At 38.2% G+C, this 11,571-nt stretch overlaps 1 protein-coding gene across 1 annotated transcript; it reads left to right on the top strand.

Annotated features, from left to right (window-relative positions):
• The first annotated feature begins 4,986 nt into the window (after positions 1 to 4,986).
• LOC148584067 (uncharacterized) lies at positions 4,987 to 6,021 on the top strand. Its single transcript, XM_088518725.1, has one exon. It carries the CDS (start codon positions 4,987 to 4,989, stop codon positions 6,019 to 6,021), a length of 1,035 nt encoding a protein of 344 aa, XP_088374851.1.
• Positions 6,022 to 11,571: the final 5,550 nt, after the last annotated feature.

The following is an 11,571-nucleotide window of genomic DNA, read 5'->3' on the forward strand; positions in this document are numbered from 1 at the left end:
GGTCATTTTTTTAAAAAACAAAGAAAAATAAAAAAAATTTCTGAAGCAATAACATCATATGTGGTCCTTTTTTTATTTGGTATTTTTTTTTTTTAGAAAAAGGGTATTTTTCTTCATAATAATGACTACTTTTTTTTTTTTTTTTTAATAAAAAAATGACTATTTTTATGAAGAAAAATACATTTTTTTTTTTTTTTTTTTTTTTATAAAAAAAATACCAAATAAAAAAAAGGCCCACGTACGATGTTAATAATAATAATAAAAATTTAACACATACCGTCAGAAATGGGACATAATTTTAGGATCACTTTTGTTTTTGTTTTTGTTTTTTTTTTTTTTTTGTCGAAAACATGACTTTCATTGACTTTCACTGAGGTGAAATAAACATCTAGAACCCACCAGGATTCTAAGTTTGACGAGCACAAAGCTCTAAGTTCACAATAGATGTAATACAACTTGGAATCTCATCCACCCATAACAGCTCAGTAGAACATTGGAGACCCACCTTAGCCAGCCCATGTGCAGCTTGATTACCCAGCCTTGGAACATGTCGCACCATCAATAATATGCCCGGAAGATCTCAAACTATTGTCGGGATCCTTCAAAGCTTGGACCACCAGTAAGGAATCGCCTTCAAGGATGATATCCTGAAAATTCTGCTGCTTACTAAACTCCACTGCCGCCAATGCTGCCATAGCTTCTCCCACTGCTGGTTCTTGGGTACCAAGAAGAACCCTCTTGCACGTAGCTGCACTGACGTGATCCCGGTGATCCCGTATAATAATCCCTATGCCCATACATTGCAGATTCTTATCTATGGCTACGTCCCAATTTACCTTGACCCGCCCAAAAGGAGGCCGCTCCCACTTCACCAGACTAATATATAGCCGAGGTCAGTGCACTCCCCTTGACCCACTCCTTACGTCCAGTCAACAACACACTAATAATAATGGCCCTACTTGTAATTAAAGTTAAGTCGATTTTGAGATAATACAGTGTAGTCAAGATTTGTCGACCAAAATCGTAGACCAAAAGCTGATTCACCCTGCGGCTACGTACGTTTGGCATTGAATAGAATTAGTACGATTTTAATAAATGTAATTTTAAAAATTATGTTTTTAAAATTATAATTTTTTAAAATTGCATAAACCTTTGATAAAATACGTTAAGAATGACTTTTTTTATTAATTGAGTGTTTGGATAACATTAGTATATAATTGTGATTTCATAGCCAAATAAGCACCTCTTAGTCAGCTTATAGAAATCGCGATTTTTTTCATTATTTTAAAATTTGCGTTTTTAAAATCTCAATCTCAAACACTCAAAAATTGCAATTTAGTTTAAACACAGATGATTTTTTAAAAAACATTCCCAAACGGACCCTTAAAATTTCTAATCTTGGGGAGTTCTTGGAAAAATGGAAGCTCTTACAATATCTATTTATTTTGTGACGGCTATGAAGTATGAACTATAAATTAGCAGAAAATAACTTAATTCAAATTATGTTGGCAAAAATTACAAGAAATTAATATTAAAATTGCAATTTGCAAAGAAATTGAAACGAAGTGAAGAAGATATGTTTGGTAATCGTAATTTTGAGGGGATCAACAAAAAAGTGGTGTACTCGAGTTTGGACCCCTTTTCATATATAGTATTAATGTGTCCCAAAAACTAATCAAAAATTTCCTAAGGCATACAAACAACATATGCCTATTTCATGTACCAAACAGCAAGATGACAGGACATCACTTCAATAAAAAATTAAAAATGGCCCCACTTACGATTAAGTTTATCAGTTTTGGGAAATGCTGCCATATTCAAAATTTATGACCATTCAAGGCTTTGTTTGTTAAACAATACCGACATTCTTATATACTATTTATTTTATTTAAAAAAAAAAAAATTACTTTTATATCACATCATTTACTTTTTATATTATATTATTTACTTTTTACTTCTATTAAATTAAAAAAAAAAATCACTACAAAACAAAATTTTTTTAATTTTCAATATTACCTTTTTACTTTTCTATACTAATTATTACACTCATTTTTTTATGAGTGTTCGGCAATGTTGTTTGCCGAACACTCATAAAAAAATGAGTGTAATCAGCCAAGAAATGAGAGTTTGGATTATTTGTCGGAAATCATTATGTTAAGAAATGAAATGAGAGTTGTATATTAGAATGATATCACCACTATAAATGATTAATATAATAATCTAATGTTATGTTTGTTTCGACGTAAAATATTTTTAGCCGAAATAATTTTCTTGAAAAATGTTTTTTGTCCTTAACGCGTAGTGAAAATCACAAATATATTTCTTCATTCAATCATATTAAACTATAAATTACGTTAATATCATGAGGGTCCCAATAGGGGCCAATCGTGTCCTATATGTGTCACGACGGAGTCACAATCGGGTTGGCGATGTCCCGACAGTTCCTCAACTAGGTCGTGGCTGGGTCTATAGTGAGAGTAATAAGATTATCACACAAAGATTTTAGACCATAAACCTTACAATCTATAAGTTAATGTTTACAGTAAGTAATGGAATTGGGCATTCCATTTGATGAAGGAAACAATTAACACGGTAACCTGAGAGGTCAATTTTTTATTTTTATTTTTTTCCATCTTACACTTTTCGTGTATTTTTTTTTTCTTCTCATTTAGAAGCCTACCAAAAGAAGTTTTGGAAACTATTGAGTGAAGTATACCTGGAATGGATATTTTACTCGCAATTTAAAGCTATCTCTAATAAATAAAAAATAAAAGAAAGCAAGACATTAAAGGGCCAAAAAATAGCAAATTAGCACAGTTTTGCAGTGGACTTTTTGAGTTTGCATTTATTACTTTTCTTTAACAAATATGAGGAAAAAAAAAAACCCAAAATGAAAAGCTAACAAAACATAATGACAGGAGTTTTTATTCAAAATATTCTTCAAAGAGTTATCAAGGATCAAAAAAAAAAAAAAAAAAAAAAAAAAAAAACCCAAAATAAAATACTTCATTCCTTACTTTAAAAAAAAAAAAAAAAATCTATTTTGTATTTTGTTTATCATTTTTTTAATATATATTTTATATAAAGAGAGAGAATAATTATCCGGCCTTTATATTTTATTATTTGAATTCACCCCTCCAACTATATATTTTACGAACAATTTTTTTTTTTTTTAAACAATTTGAAGGAAATATCTTTCAATCAATTTAAAATCGTGTTAAGTATTTATAAACATTTAAAACACACATTAAATTCTTAGCATTATGTTTACTAACTTAGACTAAATTTAATATGGATTAGAAGAATACAAATTGTGCCTAAGATGTTTTCTCTCTAGAAGCACCCTAGTAGAGAAGGAGTAGTTTTTCCAGGCAATCAAGTCTGTGAAAGGATTGTGTGTTGGTCCCCGTGGTCGTGATTCCTCCTATGGCTGAAGATCTAACAAAGCTTTGGGGAAATCTCACTTTGACGGAGGAGGAGGATGGTGTGGAGGTGGAGATCCAAGCAGGCGAGTTGGATGTTGGGGTAACACTTGGGAAAGCATGTGTGGTGGGCAAACTGATTGCAGATCATATGGTGAGCAAAGAAATCATCAGAAGTGATTTGATGCGATGGTGGAAACCTGAAGGCAATATTTCCTTTAAGATCCTTGGGGAAAATTTGTTCCTAATTGAATTCACTGACAAACGGGACAAGGAGCGGGTACTGGAGGGGAGGCCGTGGATTTTTGAAGGTAACCTTTTTCTGATCGAGGACTATGATGGGTGCGCTCAACCATCAGATTTCTCTTTTGATAAGGCCGCTTTCTGGGTTCGTATGATCAACTTACCTTTGGCATGTATGGGTAATGAAATTGGACGCAAGATTGGGGCGACTGTTGGAGTAGTGGAAGCAGTTGACACGAAGGCGAATGGAATGGGATGGGGAGAATTCTTACGAGTCAAGATTCTGCTAGACTTAACAAAGCCTCTTCTACGCGGACGAAAACTAAACATACAAGGAAAACCGGTGTGGATCACGTTTCAATACGAGCGTCTCCCAAAATTCTGCTTTCTATGTGGGGTAATGAGCCATGGGAAAGCTGGATGTCCGAATAGAAGCACTTTCCGAAACCAAGAACCCATCCCCAGGTATGGACCTTCGTTGCGCGCAGTTTCTCCTACGAGGCGTGGGGACAGACCTTATGGGAGACACTTTACGAGAAAAGGGCAGGCTACGGCTGATCCAGCAGCGCGAGGTGATCAATATGGGGGGTCTTGGAGGGGCAGCCAAAGGACAAGGGAAGATGGTCGGAAGAAGGCCGGACCGGAATCTTTTGGGGCCGGAAGGGAAGATGATGACGTGGAGCCAGGAGCGGGGGCTTTCAATGCTCATTATGGGAGACGCAGATATGGTGATGAAACGGAAGGCGTGAATGACGGAGATCGTCGAGATTTCTGCCAAAAGGAGAAAGAAATGAATAAGGAAAGCGGAGATGAAGGGAGCTATAGAGAGAGAAATCGCAATCCCATTTTTTCAGGAAATCATCATTCTCGGGGGCACAATAAAGAGAAGGATATTTGGGCAGCACGGGGGGGGACCACAAGATGATCTACAGCGTTCCCCAGGGTTGGAAATCGATGGCAGGGGGGATGGGAACTTAGGGCCGGGGAAAAAAGTTTCAAGCCCAGTTTTCATGGGCCCTCTTTTTTCTGAATTGGAGAAAACACTTAAAGGGCCTACGGGGAGTAATGGCTATAAGGTACCTATTGGACTGAATGGACAGGAGGATACGATGGTAACATGGAAGAGGGTGGATCGTGGGGATATAACTCAGCAAAAAGAAATTAATCTCCCAGTGAAGCAAGGAATTGGAAAGAAGCGAGTTTTGAATGGGGAGGACAAAAATGGAGGCTCAGCACGTAAGGGACAAAAGACAAGCTTAATTGCAGTTGACATAAACAGATCGGGGATGGCGGAGGCTGCGTCGCAGCCCCGCCGACCGATATGAAGATATTAAGTTGGAACTGCCGAGGGCTTGGGAACCCTCGAGCAGTTCGAAACCTGAGCCGTTTGGTGAAGGAAAAGAAACCCACCTTGGTTTTTCTTATGGAGACCAAGCTGTGCCAGAATAAAATGGAAGTGATAAAATATAAACTGGGATACATAGGATTATTCGTGGTGGATTGTATTGGAAGGAGTGGCGGCTTAGCTATGTTATGGAGGGAAGAGGTAAACATAGAAATACAAAATTACAGCAATCATCATATCAACATGGTTCTTCATAATAATCCACATTCCACACCATGGAAGCTTACCGGTTTTTATGGGCATCCGGAAGTAGCAAAGAGACATGAATCATGGAGCTTACTGCAAACTCTGGCGCAATTTAATCCATTGCCCTGGGTATGTTTGGGCGATTTTAATGAAATTCTAGTTGCATCAGAAAAGTGGGGAGGCAACGAAAGGAATAGAAGCCAAATGAGGGGGTTCCAACAAGCTTTGGAGAACTATGCACTGACCGATTTGGGATATTCTGGACCAAAGTACACTTGGAAAAACTGTCGGGATGGAGGAAATTTTATCAAAGAGAGGCTTGATAGGGGGGTGGCGAACCAACAATGGAGGGACTTATTTCCGGAGGCGGCAGTAAAAGTGGAGTTTTCAATGGGATCAGATCACCTTCCTATTCTTTTGACTTTGGATGGGAAATATAGGGGCCGTAGAAGGAGACCTGGGTTCAGGTATGATGCTAGTTGGGCTCTTGAGGAAGGATTTAATGACTTGGTCAAACAAGCATGGAATAGGCCTCACTCATCCCTCGGCCATTGGGATAGATTGGGTGAAAAATTACAGGGATGCAGTAGGATTATATACAATTGGCAGCACAGAAAGAATGAACCCAAGGACACTATTTTTCGGATGCAGCAAAAGCTAATTGATTTGCAGGGAAAGGAGAACCTGGAGGCTTGTGAGGAGGCGAGAAAAATTCAGCAAGAATTACAAATGGTGCTGGACAGAGAAGATTTGCATTGGAAATAGAGGGCGAAGGTGGCGTGGCTAAAACATGGGGACCGAAACACACGGTACTACCAAGAGTGTGCTAATGCAAGGAGAAAAAAGAACTTCATAGACAGAATCACGGACACTGCTGAAAAATTGTGGGACACACCAGACACAGTGGAGCAAGCTTTTGTAGATTATTTTATGGGGCTGTTCCAAGCAGGCCCAATGGGTGATATGGACCCGTGTGTTAGAAACTTACCAGCAGGAATTTCAAGGGAGATGAATAGGGAGTTGTTGAAGGAGTTCACTAGAGAAGAGGTCACTGCTGCACTTTTCCAAATGCCACCACTTAAAGCTCCCGGCCCGGACGGATTCACAGCTGAATTTTTCCAAAAAAATTGGACTATGGTGGGGAATGAGGTATGCAATGCTATCTTAGAAATTATTAATTCCGGAGTTATGCCTAGTTCGTTGAATTTCACCCATATTGTGCTTATTCCGAAATCTAAAACACCATCTTGTGTCACGGATTTTCGTCCGATCAGCCTTTGCAATGTACTATATAAATTGATTTCCAAGGTTCTGGCCAATAGATTAAAGAAGGTTCTACAATTTATTATCTCCCCCACACAAAGCGCTTTTATCCCGGGGCGCTTGATCTCGGATAATATTTTAGCCGCATATGAAACACTCCATACTATGCACACCAGTATGAGGGGCAAAAAGGGATTTATGGCGGTCAAGCTCGATATGAGCAAGGCCTATGACAGGGTAGAGTGGAGATTTCTGGAGGCGGTAATGGGGCGGATGGGATTTGATACCCGGTGGATCCATCTTATAATGATGTGTGTTTCTACGGCACATTATTCGGTCCTTGTGAATGGGACACCTTGCGGAGATATACACCCCTCTAGGGGAATTAGGCAAGGAGACCCTCTTTCTCCATACCTTTTCCTCATTTGTGCCGAGGCGTTAAGTTCCATGCTAACTAAAGCAAATAGTGATGGGCTTTTGACGGGGGCCCCCACATCAAAACGTGGACCTCATATAAGCCATCTCTTTTTTGCCGATGATAGTTTGCTGTTTTGCAGGGCTAACAACACACAATGGAACTATATGGCACATATATTGAAATTGTATGAAGCTGCTTCGGGACAAAAGATGAACAATGACAAGACAGCCGTGTTTTTTAGTAAAAATACTTCTATGGAGGATAGGAGGCAGATTTTGGAGATATCCGGGCTACCAACCACTCAACGTTTTGATACATATTTGGGATTGCCGGCTCTTGTAGGGAAGTCGAGAACCGCTGCTTTCCGAAATATTATTGAACGAATATGGAAGCGACTCCAAGATTGGAAACTCAAATTCCTATCCCAAGCTGGAAAGGAGATACTGTTAAAGGCGGTAATCCAAGCTATACCATCTTATTGTATGAGTGTTTTTTTGTTTCCCAAAACTTTATGTTTGGAAATAAATTCACTCATGCAAAAATTTTGGTGGGGTCATAAAGAGAAGGAAAAACGGGTTGCTTGGATGAGTTGGAATAAATTTGGGACTTTTAAAAGGGCGTGGTGGTATGGGATTCCGAGATTTCACATGTTTCAACAAGGCTCTCTTAGCGAAACAATGTTGGAGGATGTGGAAGACGCCGGATAGTCTCATTGCAAGAATTATGCAAGCCAAGTATTATCCTAACTGTTCAATCCTAGAGGCTGCACAAGGGAAGAAACCCTCCTTCGCTTGGCGAAGCATCCAGAAATCTTGTAACCTACTCAGGGAGGGTCTTATTTGGAGGATAGGCAATGGGACAAAAGTGCGTATCTGGCAAGATAGATGGCTGCCCAGTCCTAGTACTTATATGGTCCAATCTCCCCCACATATTTTAGCCCCATCCGCCATGGTGAGTGATTTGATCGATGAGGACTCAAAGTGGTGGAATCAAGGTTTGCTGACACAACTCTTCTCTCCAGCAGAGGTAAAAACTATTCTTTCTATACCCCTTAGTATAACAAACCAGGAAGATATTCTCACATGGAGGGGTACCGCAAAAGGGGTTTTTTCGGTCCGAAGTGCATATCATATGCAAAAGGAGTTGGAGGAGGCGGGTAAGGCAGAATGCTCAACTAGGGGCTCAATTAGTGAGGTTTGGGGAAAGCTGTGGAAGTTGCCTGTACCTAATGTGGAGAAGAATTTCCTATGGAGGGCATGTCATGACATTCTCCCAACTAGAGCTAACCTTGCCAGAAAAAAAATCATAGAGGACTCGTTTTGCCCAATCTGTGGGCTTGAAGAAGAAGCCACCTTTCACATCCTTTGGCAATGTCCCTCAGCTATGGATGTCTGGAGTGAAGGAGGAAGGCGATTCCAAAAAAGCCACTACACTGGCCCTGCTTTCCGAGCAGTGGTTGAGGGGATGTTTCAACACTGTGATGCTGAGGAAATCAAACTGTTTGCAGGAACTGCACGAAGAATCTGGTTGCGAAGAAATGCTTTCATTCATGAAGGATTCTTTTCACCTCCGGCGGAGGTGATAAAACATACGAGGGTTGCCATTTTAGAATACCAGAATGCCCATTTTGGAGGTACCGAGGTTGAGGCTCCTAATAGGCAGAATGAGTGGAAGATTCTCCCAACGGGGTGGATAATGGCACATTGGGATGCAGCCCTTGATCGCAACACGGGAAGAATGGGATTGGGGGTGGTTTTGCGTAATAATGAAGGGTCTTTTGTGGCTGGTAAATGTCGTACTCGCCACGGATACGTCGAACCAGCAGCTGCGGAGGCCATGGCGGCGATAGAAGCAACCCAGTTGTGCCGAGAAATGGGGTATGAACAGATTCATTTTATGGGCGATGCGAAAACGGTGGTTGATGCGATAAACTCCGGGATGTCAGATTATAGCAGGATTGGGCACTTGATTAACGACATGCAAGCTATCATGCAGGATTTTCGGGGCTGGCAAGTTTCATATGTTAATAGAGAGAATAATCGACCAGCACATGCACTTGCCAAACTGGGGACGCAGACTGATATGAGTAGAGTTTGGGTTTCTTACCCTCCCGATTGTATTCAGGAAATTCTTGCTCTTGAGCAAGCTGTAATGCGTTGATGAGTATTAATGAAGATATATTCCACTTAAAAAAAAAAAAAAAAAAAAAGACTAAATTTAATATGTGTTTTAAATGTTTATAAACACTTGACACTATTTTAAATAAGTTAAAAAATATTTCTTTTAAACTTGTGTAATGAAAATTTTTGTCTATATTTTACCATTTGAAAACAAATGAGAGTACGTCAGCATTCTTCTTCTGTTTAGTAGACAACTGGAAGCCAAGGGGGATCCATAGTTATTCTAAAGGACATGTCTGCGAAGATCATGCACATGAAAGCCGTGTTACAATTAAAGAATATTCTACTTTTTAAAAAATTTAATTAAAGAATATTTGTAATAAAGTAATCAGGATAATCGGACAGAAAAGCGTATCAAAGCAAAGAATACGTTATTAATTAAGCAAAGCTAGGCTAGGAAGATGATAGGAAGGTCATCTTTATCCGTCTGATAGCGTGCTGCAGGCTGCCGCCGAGCCAGAAAAGGTTAAAAAGAAAAAGACAAAGCAGGAGTTTTTTTTTTTTTTTTTGTAAACAACAAAGCAGGAGTTAGGCTCACTCTACTTGTGTCCCTTCTTTATTATTTTATTATTTTACTCTAATTTCCCGTGGAAAATGCTTCTAATCTTAGTTTAGGAGTGCTAATAAGTGTTAGACTTCACGTGCTCATTTTTTAATTATCATCATTTAATGAAATAACAAATAAAACATGAAGCATTAGGTACTTTTACTACCACGTTAAGAAGTAAGCACTTGAAAATGAACACTTTAAAGCATGTATAACATTTTTCATCCTAGTTTGACTTAAAAAATTCAAAACAACTCTATTTATATATATATATTTTTAAATCACGCTTGTTTGGATGAGATCTTGTCTCCTTCAAGCAAGACGTTGCGGTCAATAAAACCCATGTTTCCAACTCAGCCTTTTATTTTTATTTTTATTTTTTATTCATTTAAATCTTTCAACATGTGTCTTATACGGACGAGCCTCAATTTCATTCGAACATTATCATTTATGAGTCATTAACAAACGAGTGCCATGTGGCATTGGGCATAGCTTTTGCTCGACATGTGGCTCGTTCGAATGAGCCTCAATCTCGATCGAATGAGATTATCTTAATTATTAAGAAATCTTTTTGTGTGTAGCTTGTTTGAATGTCACTTTCTCGTTTGGACGACTTGCATCGCGTCCAAACACCATTTCTCTCGTCAGAACAAGATATGTAATTGTTTTTTTAGAATGTTTACATTTTTAATTACTTTGTGCATGTAGCCGTAAATTTAGCATAACTTTTGTTGCAAATATCAAAATAACGTACATGACCCAATCTGGAAAGCTCTCTTCGGTGTGCATGTCGTGGCCATTAAACTATGCTTGATACGAGTTGTTTTTGGGCCCAAAATTCACTGCTTTGACCTTCAAATTCCTATTTTAGTATTTTAAGCTATTTTCTGCCCCTATTTATAAAATATTTGTTTTATTTGGGGTAGTTAACTATTTTTTTTCCCCTTAATCGCAAATATTTTTCATTTCATTGACTTCCTTTGACCCTAAATCTTAAATTTCTACCCACTGTCATACGGTGTGAGATCGAACATCCGTAGTCCGGCACAATGTCAATATTTAATATTTTATGTTATTATTTTCAAATTTCTATTTCTTTTTAGCTTTTATTTTTTTTTGGGTATTACACGGGTTCTTTGTGAAGAAATCCGTGAGCCTAACTCATTTCATAAAACCGGTTCAATAAGAGAATGGTTGTCCACTCCTTATAAACATGCCCAAGATCTTGTCTACAGACAATGTAGAACTATTTCTCAACACCGTCCCTCACGTATAGGCCGGTATTTTTCCGGGTCCTTGTCACAGGGTAAGTAGTGTGAGCTCCTATTCATCCTATGGTAGGCTCTGATACCATGAATAAATTCGTGGGCCTAACTCATCTCATAAAACCGGTTCAATAAGAGAGGGTCGCACAATCCTTATAAACCTGCCCAAGATCTTATCCACAGGCAATATGCGACTATTTCTCAATACTTTGTCTGGTCTCTTAAAAAATATTACATTAGAGTTTGAAAGATATGCATGAATTAATAAAAAAACATCAATATGACTTTATAAATCGATTTTCAAATGAACTTCTACAATACACTTAAAGTATCAATACAAGCCCTTTATATATATATATCAAACCACTAGTAATTCATATAAAGAGTACAACAAAAATGCTGAAAAGTACTTGGCCATTATTTTTGAAAGCTGCCCTCGCCCCTGGGTGTTGGTTGGCTTGTGCGACAAAAATATATAATATACCTTTATTTGTTTATATATATATATATATATATATATATATAGTTTTCTCTTATGATTGATAGACTGATACATTGCAAATTGTAATCAATAACTTGCAAAGCAGAAGAGTTACAACCTTGCTAATGTCATTTTAAGACATTATAAAAAGGTGTTTTTTT

The sequence above is a fragment of the Corylus avellana genome, chromosome 8 (assembly GCF_965113065.1).
Source record: "Corylus avellana chromosome 8, dhCorAvel1.hap1.2, whole genome shotgun sequence".
Classification (NCBI taxonomy): domain Eukaryota; kingdom Viridiplantae; phylum Streptophyta; class Magnoliopsida; order Fagales; family Betulaceae; genus Corylus; species Corylus avellana.